The sequence below is a fragment of the Neodiprion pinetum genome, chromosome 7, assembly GCF_021155775.2.
Source record: "Neodiprion pinetum isolate iyNeoPine1 chromosome 7, iyNeoPine1.2, whole genome shotgun sequence".
NCBI lineage: Eukaryota > Metazoa > Arthropoda > Insecta > Hymenoptera > Diprionidae > Neodiprion > Neodiprion pinetum.
In genome coordinates, this window is record NC_060238.1 from 19,604,592 (window position 1) to 19,621,529 (window position 16,938).

The following is a 16,938-nucleotide window of genomic DNA, read 5'->3' on the forward strand; positions in this document are numbered from 1 at the left end:
CGCGCCTACATTTGATCCTACCAAGGTTCAGATAAACCTACTTTGAAGGAAACTGAACCTAGAAAATTAACCCTCTAACTCCTAGAAATTTAAGACAAACCCTACGTGGAACCTCCAACTCCTAAAAATTAGAGTACCAAACCCTACATTGGCACTCTCAGTAGACAATTGAACTTACATATTTCGATGCTATTTAATCTACAGCTCCTCCATTGGACATGTCACTCCTTCTCTACGCAGACAAGTGTACACAATGAATCGTCGAAGGGATATTTGGACATAATTTTCATAAGCTTCAATAACATTTGAAAACTAAGTACTGCATTGCAACTGTACTTAATCAACGTTCTTACAAATACAAAAATCCTTTTAACTGATTGGATATGTTTTTCTATTTATTGTTATGTTAATTTAATTTCATACATTTTAATCGTAATTTTGTTTTTTTTTGTTTTTTTTCGGTCATAATCAATCCGAATCGATGGACCTTTCTGTGAGCTCGCGCCTCTACTATATCACTTTATTTCTCGATTCCCCGTATAGGCGCTTTCTAACTGTACCATCAGAGTAACGGTAAATCCATGTGACGCTAAACACGTAACTTCGGTACACACTCACAACACCTACGCGATAAATTTACTCTGTGATAATTTAACAAAATCATCTCCACGCCACTCTGGGATTCCGAGGATTTCTTCTGGTTTGCTGGTCACATCGCATCGACGTGTTATTTTCACTTCATAACTCTCATCATATAATTCTTACATGCATATTCAGGCTGTGTACTCACGCATCCATATTCGTTTACTTTTGAGCACCGAGAAACGATCTGCAATACTTATTTTTAGTTTATGACGACTAATTACCTACGGTACTTTATGCTGGCATGTAAATTATGTAATATGAAGTTAATTTTTGGATTCAAAGTTTAAATTCTTCGAAAACCTTGCAATCAGCTAATGTTTCATTGTTGACGTTTTTAATTCTCCTCAGATTTGTCGTTAGCGTAAACTAAACTTTTTTTTTCAACTCTAATTTTTATAGAAGTACTAATCCGGCGTCAAGTCAAGTTGAAATTTTTCAGATACAGTAAATGAGCGAGTACTTCAACATTCCACACTCATTTCATGAAATATTTCATTAAAATACAAATAAGCATGGAAATTCACTTTACTGTGAAGAATCGACAAATCACGTTTTATACTTAATAAACGAGAATCGGTTTGAAAACTGTATTTTGAAAAAATGTATCACGTCTGGTATACAATAACATGATTGAATAAAAACTGCAGACGATGAAACTGTATACTATACCTTCCACCGCATATCGCTAAATTATAGTTATATTACCTCTACAATTATGCACTTGATCGATACAGTGAAATTGATTTCCAATTTTGTAAAGCCCGATGCAAAGTCTGGTCTGTCAAAATTCACGAGAAGTATGATGTATCCAAGCCACCTGTAATAGCCATACCACGATGTGCTGTAATTATAGAACCACGCATCAAATACCGTTGCAGTCTCAATCGAATATCGAGATGTTCTCATTGCTCATACTTGAAATCGGATACCAGCTCTACCTAAGAGTCAGTATCAAAGACGCACAGGACTCCCGATTATCTGTCAAGGTCATATACGATTTTTTATAGGAAAGAATTCGGTACTCTCTATAGTAATGGAAACTTTCAATAACGGACAATGAATGTGTACAATATAATTACCACCGCACGTCGCGATATTACAATAATTATAGGTATGACTATGTATGTCCAAATCATCATAATCTGCATGGTGACGAACATCAACTCATCTATATCTGTACATTGTGCATGAAGATGATATCCAATATCACTGAGATTCCTACAAAATCTTACCTACGATAAAAACGATGAAAATTATAATGGTTTTGCCATGACGCGGTAAGCTGTAATAATAGACAGCACGAATCGAATACCTTTGGGGTTCATTGTCAGACGAATATCGAGAAGGTGTCATGGCTTACCTGAGATCCAAGACCAGTTCCGCTCAAGATTCAGTATCAAAGACGCACGAGACTCCTGGTTATCGGTCAAGGTCAAGCATCCTCCTCCAAAAGGAAGTCGGTAGAGGTGGTTTCACCTGAGTGGATCACACCTCTAGCCGGGTCTCCGTATAGTCTTTCCATTATACACGCCGCATAACGCTACATAACGCCGGCGTATTATATATAGAATGTAGCACGTTAACCTGCTGCTCCTTCCACAACAAGCAGGAAGATTCCTCGGACAACACGCCCGTCCACCGATTGAGGATGAGGGCAAGTGAGGAAAGGTAGGGGACGTAAACGGGGCCATCGGTCTAGACTCGACGAGCTTAGTCTTTCCGAAGTCGATGGACTGAAGACCTCAGAAGAAGAGACTGAGTCCGCTTGTTCCAGTGACGTTGATAATCACCCGAGGATCAACTTCTTTACTCTACGCCGACATCACAAATCTGTATCACTTCTGGTTCACGGTGATACCAGCCAGATTGACATCATGAATTTTCGCACCTTTATCGTGAGTTGAAATTTCTTTTTTTCGTATCACCGGAAATCCACAGTACTCATTGTTAGAATTGTTCCATTGCAGTAAATTCTAGCAAAGATATTAAAACTCCATTTCGCATCTTGGTAACGTTGAGGTCGAATCCGATGCATGGTTTCAATAAGAAATATGCATTCTGTACTTCCATTTATTTAGATTATTTAGATTATTTAGATTATTATCCACATTAACACTCATTCTCAGATCAGTTCCAATTCACATGACACTTATTCTGAACAACGCAGTAGACTATCCCACATGACAACTAATAAGTGTTACAGAAATGTCTAAACGCCATCGGTGCTTGACAATATAGCATTTAGTATCTATCAACTAAAACATTAGCCAATTGCACCACATTTTCTGGTACGCGAGTTATACGATGCATCTCACCGGTTTTCATTTTTTAGCCAGAATCGTACGTTCCTAATTTTTATTGACTTAAGCCTCCGGTAAATATCACCTTCAATTACTACAGGTGTTTCTTTTTTGTTTCCAATCGCAACTTGAAAACGATTATATGACCAGACTTTTGGTCAAAGATGAAAAACTTTATAGTACTCATTTATGACATCTAACAAGCTGATTATTGAAAGGTTTTGGTTGATTTTGTGTTCGTCAAGTGAGTTAGCTACACTTTATACTTTAGAATAGAGCCAAATTTTAGATTCACCGTTCAATTATCAATAGAGAGTGACAAGGAAAAATTAGTGATGTTTCAAATCCGCACAGTAAAATTTTTACCCACTCATCAAAAGCTTTTATATATTTACCGTAATATTATAAGTAATTTAATTCTGATATTTAGATGCGCTAAAATCAGTTCGAAAAAACAAGTTCCACGTGATAAAAAGAAGGCCAAGTTGCAAAGAAATTTCCGCAATGAAAAACGGTAAATAAATTGAGGTGGTCAAGCAACTGACCAGCCTCCTGACACGTTTACCGCATATTAATGCTATCTAATTAAATGAACAACAAACCAACGACAACTCCAGTTTTCCGTTCATGTAAAGCAACCGCGATATAAAGTGATGTAAACTCAGCTGTTCAAATTGCGGTTCTCCTTAATGTATCTGGTTTGGTAGTCACATAAAAAGTGAAGAAAATTAGAAATTTTATTAATGGACTTGAATGCTCGTGTAACTGGTATGCTGCTACCGGTTGAAGCACCTCGTCAATCCACGCAGTCTATGTCACACGTACGGTATATGATACAACACATGCAAAGCCAATCGTGCGTAACACTGCAAAACCGGCCCAGAACTGATGGATGATAAGTTATGCGAGGAAGTTATAATACACGTGTAAGTAGGTTGAAATTTCTTCCTCTCAAAGTCACGACATTCATTTCCGTACTATAATGTTGTTACGGTATAATATAATATTATTATACGCCTTATAGAGGCATGTATAATGTAGGTATGTAATATACCAATATCTACGTGAAAGTTCTTTTACTTGCAAAATCACATTGCGTAACTTGTAACTGCATGCTTAAAACGCGTAATTGATCCAAACAATCGCTCGCATCAAATCGACGAACAGTGTACATTATGCATTATCCTGTATTATTTCCGAGAAAGTTGATATTATTTATTTGTAAGTATTATAAGTATATAGTAAAAATTTTCGTAACTACGCTGTACGTGTCAAAAGTCCATTTCACAGATTGAAAAAAATCTACGAAATAAAAGTTACAACGATTGTTCGCCACATGCCAGCTGACGCTCTGCGTTCTCGCAGCAGAAGAATCGTTGCGAAGTATGACAGGAAAAAAACGCAGCGTTGAATAGCTAAAATTTACTCAATGCAACATTTTTGAATTGATTATGAGACGTGGAAAAAAGATAATTGTCACGTTTATTCGAAACGCACGTGATTTCATTAAGAGAGAATACGGGGTGTTTCCGGGGCAAACGCCGCAGTACGTTGCGTTGCCTACTACTCGGGAGAACAAATATCGGTAATACAGACCTACCGAGTTATCGGTAAGTAGTGTTGACAAGTTGTGCGAATTCGGCTAAGCCGTTGTTTCGTTGTTTATAACCTATGCTGAAGAATCCAGCGATCGCATTGCGAAGTCAAGTTGAAGTAATTTATATTTGACTTGACTTGACTCAAGTGATTATGACTCGGTAGGTCTGTTTTACCGATATTTTTTCCCCGCAGTTGTGAGCAACCCAACATACCGCAACGTTTACTCGAAACCATCCTGTATTCAAGAGTAGACAGCTGAAAAATTGGATAAATTTTGGAAATTTATATCTTAACAATCAATTATTAAATTCAATTGAAGCTTATTGTATTCAGAAGCATGTAGATCCAGCTGTGTTTAATTACCCTTGAATGAGAATCCGTTAATAGGCAGCATTATCATTGACAATAACCGCAACTGTTGCGCTCGGTGACATGTATTGCTTCCTATTTACTTCAGATTTGGAGACTACTCTTGGATAGTTTTTGGGATATAGTGAGCACCGCAAAACATATCACTGTCAACAACAATGCTTCTTATCAACTGATTCTAATTTTTTTTTTTTTTTTTTCAACACTGAAACAAAGCTTGATCTGCATAATTTTGAATAAAACAATGTCTAATGAAATTGAATGGTTGGTTATCGAGATATTAATTCCTCGAAATTCACCCACATTTTCAACCGTCTCCTCATCAATACTCCCTCGATTGAAATGCAAATTTTCATCGGTGCCATGAAATATGCGATAAAATCGGAGCAAGGTATTTTTTGAGAAAACATTCACAAACTCGTCCAACGGTGCTTCGCCTTATCCGACCTCGAGGGAACCAACGATGCGTCCACTGTTAAAATACGTTCCAATACACACAGTAATATTAATATATAGGTATGTATAGCCGCAGTCAGTGGACCAGGTACCGTTACTAAAGCAACTCAACGGCATAGATCCGTATGTTAACAAACGTCCGCACACGGGTCATGTTTGTGTCTGTCCGACTGCTGGCTTGCCCTTAACCGAAACGAGGCTTCGCATACCTCTGCGCACGCGGCATTCGTCGACTTTATCGTTATATAGGTATACTCATGTGTCAATGATTCAGTACCACGAACGCCCGAACCGCAATTCGTGATCAGGATTAACAGGAATTCCGTGCCACGCATTTACATATGCTTTATAGGAATAAATCGTACGAATGACCGAAAATAATTGATTATTTTATCACGATTAATCAAGTATAATCGATTTTTCAAACTCGATTATTTTCTCTCACGATCGGTTTTTGTTTTTCACTCCTATGAACAATGCAATACAATATCAATTCGTGCGATTAAAGTATCGATTATTATCATTGTCTTACTTTCTAAGTACCTATTTTATATAATAAGTGAAAGATGAATGAATATTTTTACTTGAAGTTGAAAAATATTTTGTGTCAAACTATAAATCGAATCGAAAACACTTTTCCGCTATTAAGACTACAAACTAAAATTTACGAAATTTTGGTTCCGTATGCACCATTTGAAAAAAATACGAAATAATCGATTCGATTACTTTTTATCGATTCAATCGAATCGTGTTCGATTATTTTTTTGGACACGATTAATCTACACACCGATTATTTTTAGCTTTTAGTGGCCGTAGCTAATTTGATATTCAGATATTCGATCGTTTTACGTAATTGCACGGAATTAATCAGTTTTTCCATGTGAAATCATGTACAGGGTACATATCTCGCAAACGAGATGAGAAGACTTTTTCTGTAAATGATTTAATGAGATTTTTTCTAGAATAAATGAGCGAAATTTTCGTCTACCTAAGAAGTCACCGAAAGTTTAAGATTTTCAGAAATTTCGGAAAATGAATTGAATACGTAATATATGAACCTGAGAATAAAGAAACTATACGTCCCTTATTATATGGTCAGATATTGTACGATTGATTGCAGCTAGTCCTGATATGCGCTTCGGCGGAGGGTCAAGATTTTTCTAAGCCAAATTTCGACCGTTCAAAAAACGAGGATGCGGTACAGGAAAGCGAACCTCCGGAGGGTTATTACGCTTTTGTAGAATCTCCGAATGCCGAACCACCAAAAGTTAGACCGCCGCCTTACATGGACAGCGATAAAGAATGCCAAGGTACGATTAACTGTGTTTTATATTTATAAACTCGATTCTGTCACCCAGTTCAATAACAGTGGCAAATACTTCGTCTCAAACGGGTACAAGAAAATTCAATTTTTCTTTATTTTTCATCTTGCAGACCCCGGAAAACAGGGCAAGGGATTCGTCTCGGTCCATAACATATGCGGGGATCTGAACAAAGGATATATACCGCGAAATCCCATGCGGCAAAACGTTCTCGGCTCTTCGTACCCTTTGTAAGAAAACAATAACATCAATTGCATTATTATTCCAACTATAAGTATTAATATTATTTTTGTCGTTCTGTTTCGTTGGATTCTAAAAACACTAAGACGCTTGATTTCGATTTCGGTGGTTACTTTTTAATTTTTTTTTTTTTTTATCTCTAAAATGCCAAGCGAAAAATTCACGACAAATACTAAACAAAAAAAGATGTCGTAAAACCTGGATGAAGTAAGAAAATATTTACAAGTCGCAACCAATTATTATAATATTTTTTATATATTTTTATGTGTACACCTTACGGACTTAATTAGTTTGTTATTTTTTTTTCGTATTGTGGACTAATTAATCATTGTTCATAAAAATTAGTACTGGAAACGAAATAGAGACATTAAAGGTGATATGATACTCCTCTTTCGGTAGCAAAAACTGTTATCCAAATTTCTCCGAGACGATTAATCTTCCGGATAAAAGACGAGAACAGACAACTGCGGAATTGTTAGGCACGGTTTGCTGTTGATTGGTGACCGATTAATCGGACCACGATACTAAAAAAATTAAACTAATATATATATAAGTCCGTAAAGTGTACACATAAGAATAAATAAAAAATATTATAATAATTGGTATCGACCACTAAATATTTTTCCACCTCCTCCAGGTTTTACGACAATCTTTTTCAGTATTCGTCACAAATTTTTCGAATGGCACGTAAGAACAAAAAAAAAGAAGTAAAAAAAATTAACCACCCTATACGGTGGTATATAAATAACTACGGTGCAAAGAATTTTTCTCACGTATCGCGTGAATAATTAACTTACTATGATAGGTCGTGATTCTGCGTAATATATTTTCACTCTTTTGTTTTTCTCGCCAAGCGATAAGACCTTATTACAAAACACAGCTGCAGAAAGTTATTTCTTATCATCAGCTTTCTTTTTTATTATTTATGTGCTTGTTTGTTATACTGAGTAAATTTGATCCGTTATAGTGATGTCAAAGTTCTTGACACAAAAAAATAATCATTTAAAGTATAATAACCATTACTCATTGCATTTACGAATCTGTATAGCAGAGGTCACCGATCATATCAGTGAAGATTAATCGTTCAGTTTAATTAACAAGAGTATGAAACATACATAGTAATACATAACCGATATAACATCGCGCAATTCACTGGTAACAAGTAGATTCGAGAGCGTTGAATAAGTCCAGATAATCGCGGGTTACAGTTGTAGCAAAAAAAGAAACAGCGATTAAGATCAAGTAAAAACTCTTTCAGCGAACTGTTGCGCAATCACACCTTGAAGTTCTTGAGCAAGGCTCTACCGATCCTAAAGGCTGACAACTCACTGCCAAAAGTGGCAAAGATAGAACCATTCTCTCAAAATTCGTAAGTTTTTCTTTCAATGTTTATATTTCTACATCCGTAATATAATGCCAAATATGACCATACAGGTACAATCAGATTTGAATATCAATGTCCAAATACGACGGCCATTCTAGTCATATTTTGAAAAATTGCATGTTATTTAGGTCAAATCTCATATTTTACCCGGCTATTCTTACATTTACGGCAAATGTTATGTGTGATATTCCACATCTGACCGTACACTGACCTGTATGACATTACACATAATGACTAAACCCACAGCTTAGCGAAATGTGATTACATCGAATTGTATTTAAATATATCAAAACAAATCTAATAAGATAGAAACAGATTTCGGATCCGATTGTATCTTTAACGACTCATAGTGCGATATGATTATATCACACAACATATTATTTAACAATTTTTTTCCCAGAAATTGATTTGCATTGGTAATTTTTCATTTCTCACTTTGTTACTGCACAGTGTCGATACAGATGAAAAACGTAGCATAACTAAAAGATCAGCAACGAATACAGACGCGGCTGGGAGGGCAGCATCGGAAACCGAGCCCGTAGCGGCGGAAAAAGATGCGACGAGGACTGGGCGAAAATTCTGTGAAAGTGGCGGTGGCGTGTAAGTATTAATACATAAAGTAAGGAAACAAATACAGTTTAGGAACGGTTTTAGTAGCCTAAAGGAAATGGTCATAACACCAAGTATATTATGCATGCAGAGTCTGCATGCTCTACAAGGCGATTCAGGGTGAGCCTCTAGCTTCGGCAGCTGCAGAACGCAGAGACGATCCTCCGACACCAGAATATCGTCAGAGAACACCGCCGCAGGAAGCACCAGCCGAATACTCAGGCCCGCCGACTCCTTGTCCCGCTAAGGTCGAATACGCCACACCGGTATTCGCCAAGAATTATCAAGGCGTTTGGCGTTACGTTGTGCAAATACCATACGAAGGATACTTCACCCAGACGATCGAAATCACCAGATGCATGTGAGTGAATAATTCACGGTCTTGAGTACGAAGCATCGATAGGGTACACCGGGTTGTTTCCTTGAGACGTTCTATGGGGATACAATTATTATAGGGGCAATTCATTCTTATAATTTCATGTTGTTTACCGGATAGGCAAACCAGATGCCACTACTTGGACGGCGGGTGTCTGTCGTCGCCCAGATGGACTAGCTTGTTGGTGGCGGAAATCTTCTACCCTGACACCTTCTTGGAGGAAAATCAAAACGCCAGATTGCCAGGACCCAGGGAACCCGTTGCTGGATCCCCGCCGCCGGTTCACGATTTCCAAAATTATCAACAGTACTTGCAGAAACGCGCGGGCGAAAGTGAGGCCAGAAGCAACAGTGGGTCTCAGTTCCAGCAACAGCAACAACAGCATTGCGATGGCGTTGATGACATGGGATGCTTTCAGGTACGTACATCATACATACATACCTGTGTATGCTCATGTTCAGTGCATGATTTTTCTCGATATCGCGATTTCAATTGTAAAGTGGTCGCCATATTGGTCGCATCTACGACCCACCTCGCAACTTCAGCCTTCGCGTTCTGCTCGTTCTTTTCTCGAGAGTTAAAAGTAGAGTCTTGTATCGGTTCGCTATCGCCTGCATGGCTGTGAACATTCATATTTTCAAATCTTAAGCAGTTAAAAGACCACAACATATGAAAGTAATTTTCTCGACTCTGAATTTTCGACGCCATGTTTGTCACGTCATCGAAAAAAATAGTTTCCAAGTTCTTTCACTGACCTGCGATGTTAACGAAATGTTGTTTTACTTGCTTGTTTACAGGTACGACTGTACTACGACTGGTTCCTCGTACCAGGAAGTTGCAAGTGTTGGCGACCGGATTATTTCAACCGTTACGTTCGCCGGGGTAGTTCAAGTCCCGATTTGTGATGAGAGGAAAGAAAAACTTGTGTTTATTCACAAACACGTATGACCTCAGATACGGGCGTGAGAAACAAATTGCAGGACATTGAAAGTAGCGGTTTAAAAGTTGATTTACAAACGACTGACATGATCATTATAAGTAAGCCAGAAGAAAAAGTTCTCAAAAGAGTGTCCTACTATAAACAGCATACACTGTGTATGTACTAACCAGGTCTAACCCAGTCTGCACATATTAAACTATTAGTTACGTTAGTCTTAATAATTATTATAAAACTAGAATGTATAAGGTTAGAACTGCTAAGTCCAAATATCATACCGTTAACATTCGTTTTCTTAGATATGTATATTCACAAACTCAGTATTGAATTCTAGATATTTTAACGTAAGTAAAAAAAAAATATCCTGAATATTATTCGAATAATGTACTCACTAGATACATTATCATTTTATTTATTGTATGTATTTGGAGACGATCAAAACGTATATGTACAACGTAATTTATTTTCTTGTATCTATACAGTTATACCACTTAAATGTTGCGCCTCGAGAATAATACTGTAATGTTTACATTGATAAAAATTTCAATTACATTTTATTCAAACGATAATTTTTTACCACTGATAATTCTTGATCAATATATTCTAAACAGAATTACAATGATTTTAAATCAGTCAACTACTGGCACTTATTCATTCAATGTTTCTAAAATATAAATCATGTTACAAATTGAGAAAAAGCTCTAGAGTGAAATATTTCTTTCTTTCAAATAAATCAATGGCCACCAACATATTTACATTACCGTATGAAACTCACATAAAAATTTGAAGTCAGATATTTATATATGCCTATAGATTTTTATGTATCCTGCAATAACTTGAAAAGTGAAGATTTGTCATCTTACAGTATAGTTTTAATGGTGTGGTATAGATGTATCGATAACTCTATTACACATTTGTGTTGAATAAGTCTATATTTAAAAATGGAACGAGTATTAAACGTAATGAACAAAATGAATAAAATACCGATTATTAAAACGAACTTTCTATCTTTGCACGAGTGATACCAATCATTAATGTTATTCAGATATAACAAGTAGACAAGGTTTTTGAAGATTCGGATATTTTGAAACAACATTCAATTAGATAGATTCTTGTTTATTCACATTATTTAATCGGAATAGACTCGCCTAACCCATATAAAATCCGGATCGTTACGTGTCTAACGTAATTTAGAGGATATATTTTCATAATGGGTAGGCGAAAATTTACTCACATAGCTTCTCATTCGTAAATTGATAACAGTTCGATGATATAAAAATATAATGTGCACATATGTACGTAAACCTATGAAATTTTCTTTCTTTTATTAATTTTCCCAAACTGTATACTACAATTAGCAACGGTTCTTTGAATTCAGTAAATTTTCGTATTTCAATGAGAATCTGCAAGACTGGTAGTGTCTTTCACTGGCTGCACTTGGCTCGCACTGGGTGTGATTTTCCTAGAATTCCTGGTGCACAAGTACAGCCAATGAAACCGACGATTAGCCTGAACAAGTTCTACAGAAGAGGCTACAATTTAAAATTTAAAGTGGATATATCTGTATACTTTAATTACTTTGTTACTTACAAAAAAAAGAGCGTCAGTAAAAAGTGAAAACGGTAAAGGAAATAAGAAAATTTGGTAAATTTGTTTCTTTCCACAAAACGAGTTTAAAGATCTACAATTTATATTTACATTTAAAAAAATATAATGCAGCAAGTTTTATACTGAACGAACACTGAATCAACGTAAATAAAAAAAAAACAACGTCAACATAAGTTAGCCCTAATTAATTCGCAGTCTTTTACGAAACAGTGAAATTATCCAGCTCCTTCGGGCTTTTGTTATATCATACATTCAATTACTGGTAAAAGAAAGAAGATTCGTTAATCAACATCACGTTCCTCCTTTTTCATTTCAAGGTGGCAAAGTGATTTCAAAAGGTTTACTCGAAAGAAATAGCAGACATTTCCTTGTAAAAAATTTGCCCCAATTTTACTTGTTTCTGTTTTCTTCACAAGTTCAACTAGACATTGATATATCGTCATTGTCGTCACCTTCGTCATCGTCACTCTCATCGTTGTCATCCTCATCATCATCGCCCGGTTGATTATTCGCTTCGTCAGCTTCTTGGTTTGCCTCTTGGTCAGAAGCTTCCTCCCAAATATCATCTGATTCACTTCCAGATGCCAGTTCCTCTACCTCAGTGTCGTCGTCTGAAGAATCTATTCAAATCAAAATTTGACCGCTCGTGTAACATAATAAATAAATGCGCTATTATTCGCAAAAAAAAAAAAAGTTTACGCGTTAATCATACAATTTCATAATTCTCAAATGAATGTCAACTTTTCGCTAGAACAGTTCCAAAACCAGTTTGCGTCGAATGATATATCAATTTCGAATACGATGTAAAATATACGCTTCATCCAACATGCCACAGTCAAAACCATGCAACTTTTCGAAGTAATACGCCAATCTTTCAATCGAGATTCAGAAGTCAAAGTATCTTTCTTAAAAATCCATTTGAAAAATCAGAAATTAATTATGTTTTATATTCGTTGATTTTTACATCAACTTCCATTTTCATTCATCTCATTGCACAATGACGCCGCATTTTTAAATATTGATCAAAATTGTAAAGAAAATTGAAATCGAAAGAAAAATAAGCTGGAAAATATTTAAAGCTTTATATAAAAAGCAATAAAATTTGGTTTCTTCAAATCAATATGTTATTACGAGTGGTAACATAGAGCATCAAACCGCAGTATCAGGGATCATGTTTTTCAATCACACTATGACCATTCATCCGGCATTTCATAATCAACAAAACAAACCTGGCTCTTGATAAACGAGGAGACTCTCCTCGTTGATTCTTTCCCGTTTTTCAGCAGCTTGTGTGATTTGTCCAGTGACAAGAGCAACACGCCCTTTAAGTCTGCACAATTGTGGCAACAGGCTCAATTTTGCATCCACAGTACCTAGAATGGGTCCCAATAAATCACCAATGTCCGGATAGGCCAACAAATGCCCCGCAAATTGTTGAACCAACATTTTCAGCCAGGTGATGGCTATTTTGGTCCTAAAACAGCGAGCAGTGAGCATAACGTCGTATTAAGAAAAACGTCAAATAAAATTTGAACGTACGTGTATGCTTTCCCTTGCATCAAGATGGTGAGTTCCTTGAGCAATGGAGCAATCGTCTCGACTGGTAACCTAGATACCGTGTTTTTGATCAACGTTTCATCCCGCCTCATTAAGACGTCGCGAAGTATAGTTTTGTCTTTGCTATGTAAACCTTGCATGAGTAGTTGCGCCATATTGGTAGCTTTTGTAGGTGCTTCGCCTGGTGTATTCGCTGCTGTTTTTAAACTGAGATTTTCTAATCTAACTTCCATTGGTAATTGTGAACCTGCAGCATTCGATCGACTCCTTTTCATTATTGGAGTGGCTGTTCCTAAAAAAGGAAAAAAAATTAAGAGTAAAGGAGCCGTAATGCAGACATTCCAATCATTTGCAATCTTCAAGAAATGAATAGAACGATTTATTCATATTTATCATAGTAGGGTATTACAATAAGGGCAAAATATTGCAGTAAAATATATGTATAGTGTTATTTCTTTACACCTAAATTAAAATATTACCTGTGGCTAAATATTGGACCTCTCCATCGACTTCCGTAGGTTTAAGTTTGGAAACTGCGAGCTCATTTCTTTCCTTCGATATCTTTGCACCAAGCCTCATAAGACATTGTACTTTCTCTGAGAAATCAGGCGTAACTTTTTCGAAGGATACATTAAGGTATGAACCATACGCCAAAAGCATCCGCGAGTCTACCGTCAATTTAGCAGTTAAAATTTGAATCTGTTGAACACTTTCTCTCTGACCACGACTCGAATTGACCACAACGTCAAGTGTCGGTTTAAGAGGCTTGGAACTTCGCCCATTTGGTTGATGCTTGAATAAATGGGCTTTACCAGACCTTGTCACTGCCAATACCTCGACTTGTGAGTCTGCGACAACGTGCGTTGTTACCGAAGTGGCCTCATCCTGCATCACTAATATAGCCACAGAGTTCTTGTCCCTATTTTCCTGCATTTGAATAATAAAATATAAGGGTGAAGTAGCCGATAACCTGGTTCTACTGGACAAGTAAAATCAATCTTGCGCAAAATCCATACTAAGTAAAAACCTAAATTCCAATATCTGTGACAAATTTTGTATAGCAATCGAAAACTCTTAGAAATCAATGAGAAATTTACCTTATTCAATGACCAAATGTTCAATTGCCTATCGCCGCTGGCTCCACTGATAAGGTAGATACTTTTGCCATTCATTTTTATTGGGTTTAGGGAAGTTACATAACTGGCATGTCCCGTAAAGCTCGTAATGACACGCTGGTTAGACAAATCCCACCACTTGATAGTTTTTCCAGCTGAGATGATGGAATTTTCGCCATGAACAACAGCGATAGCCGTCACTTTTTCCTTGCCAGACTTAAACTTGGCCTTAACGCAATCGTCCTGGATATTCCAGTGAACAATCATCTTGTCTTCCGCAGCTGTGAACAAGCCGCTACAATCTGACCAGTCGATTGCTGTTATTACTCCCGTGTGGCCCAACTCCAATTGTTTACTAACTGAGGCAGCCGCTACATCATAGAGAATGACATTCCCATTAACCGAACCCATCGCAACCATTCCAATGCTCTCCGGCTCCTCGGATACTGATTTTCTCTTTCGCTTCTTCCATGGTGAAACCTAACAGATATGTTCCTATACTGCAGAGCACAGATTTCGTCTTTCTCAGATTGGAAGTAAATGAAAAATGGTAAAATGGGATAAAGTCAAACTTTGTCACTTCGATATAACGATGCATTTTTAAGAAAAATCATTACTTCGCAGACTTAGGATTGTTTTAATTTGATTTAATTTAATTCAGTACATTGTAATAAAACAAAATATGCCACATATTTTATGAATGAATTCATTTCAAAGTTATTTTAAATTTTAAAGATTTCGTTAAAAGATAAATTCAACTTCAATATTTAGTAATCTATAAATATGTCGAGTTCTTTCACATAATATTGATTCTGAACAAATGAACAGTAAATTATATTGACTTTTGATTAGTACAGCCAATGACTTCTCTTAATTCTGAAATCACAACACTAAAAATTTAGTGTAAATTCAGATATGTTCCAGATATTCAAAGTTTCGAGATTTCATAGAGTCTCTGTAATTTGACCAAAGCTTCTTGAGAAACGCGAACTCTAAAATTCAAAAACGAAGGTTCTTTTCAACTGCCAGATTTGTAACAAAATAATGAGCGATTATTTTTGCTCTTTAGCATAATGTCAGACATGTTACACAAGATTCGTTAGTCAGCTATTGAACAATCTTTAAATGCTTACAACAAGACTGTTACAGTTTATGAAAGGCCACATCGAATTGACGCTGCAGATCGCAATGGATAAGCGATAGTTAAAGCATCTACAGTCCAAGTGAGCGAAGATTAGTCGCAGAATAATCATAATTCGTTTCATAAATTCATAAAAAAAAATTTGGAGGGTTACAAGAATGCTCGGTTGTATGAAGCTGAAGCTAGCAGCAGGAGTCAGAAATCAAACATATTCAACTTGTTGGAAAGAGAAAAATGCAGTTGTTTTATCCTCATAATTATATAAAAATATCAGGGATTCAAGGTATTTTACTAAATTTTTATTTTCTGACTTCACTACCTTATTGGAATGAATATTAGAACATTTGACTGCGAATTCGGGCTGCTAGATTCAGCCTCGTCTCGATTGTTTGACATAACCTATGCCGGCTATTGGAGTGAATATGTGTATTATTTCTGGGGGTGAACGATCGGGTTGAATTGATACCACATAAAAAGATGGGCATAATTGGGATGGGTGTCACAGGATTGATAATAAATTGGTTGAGTAATTAATTAATAAAGTAGACAAAGTTATATAACGCGCACATGGCTTACCGAGTTGGAGTTTGATTGACGGGTAACGGAGATCCATGCTAGGACACTGCAGGGCGATGACAGATGTAAATTTGGTATGTATTCTTGTTTCAACCTACTTGTGGCTGTCTCCCAGATCTTCAATTTACCGTCGCTACCACAATTGGCTAGATATTTTCCATCGTGAGAAAAAGCGGAGCAACTTGTACCCGCCATCTTTCAATATTCTGCTGTGTTTATCACATGTAGTATTTCAAGGGAATACGAACGAACGTTTGTTTAACTGTACTAATAGCAATTTATGAGCGGTTCGCAGTGCTTGTGTTTCCTTTATCCCACCCGCCACATGTCACACACGGTGTACTTTCTACAATCACTTCCCAAAATGAGAGTGTAGCACCTAACACAAGTGTTCGATTAGCAGATTTTCGAACAGAATAGCATCCTCATAACCTTCAAATTTCCGATCATGCCGCGTTATTGCCGTACAGGAAGTATTTAGAACACGTTGAATCCATAGACTTATACACAGACGACTTATGGATTGAATCCTTGGATCGTATACTACTAGAGGTAGCTTCGAGTGCACAGAAAGTGTAGCGGAGAAGTGAGAGAAAGAGAGAGAGGTACGTGTTGGTTATAATCTGTCTCTCTTGCACTACACCTGATTGGCTAATACGTTACCTCTCAGCCAATCAAAATGCAAATTGAGAGCGATGAATACC

General features: G+C 36.6%; 2 protein-coding genes across 2 annotated transcripts; one reads left to right on the top strand and one right to left on the bottom strand.

The window, feature by feature from the left end:
• The first annotated feature begins 2,275 nt into the window (after window positions 1-2,275).
• Window positions 2,276-12,170, top strand: spz6 (Spaetzle domain-containing protein 6). The gene is made up of 8 exons (XM_046633788.2): window positions 2,276-2,540; window positions 6,490-6,679; window positions 6,804-6,921; window positions 8,190-8,300; window positions 8,766-8,915; window positions 9,016-9,285; window positions 9,421-9,718; window positions 10,098-12,170. The coding sequence occupies exons 1-8, from the start codon at window positions 2,520-2,522 to the stop codon at window positions 10,203-10,205; spliced, it is 1,266 nt and encodes a 421-aa protein (XP_046489744.1). The 5' UTR covers window positions 2,276-2,519; the 3' UTR covers window positions 10,206-12,170.
• LOC124222621 (WD repeat-containing protein 43) lies at window positions 10,174-16,775 on the bottom strand. The gene is made up of 6 exons (XM_046633782.2): window positions 16,235-16,775; window positions 14,500-14,997; window positions 13,882-14,329; window positions 13,385-13,694; window positions 13,075-13,319; window positions 10,174-12,465 (listed from the first exon to the last, which is right to left on the bottom strand). Exons 1-6 carry the CDS (start codon window positions 16,427-16,429, stop codon window positions 12,263-12,265), a joined length of 1,899 nt encoding a protein of 632 aa, XP_046489738.1. The 5' UTR covers window positions 16,430-16,775; the 3' UTR covers window positions 10,174-12,262.
• Window positions 16,776-16,938: the final 163 nt, after the last annotated feature.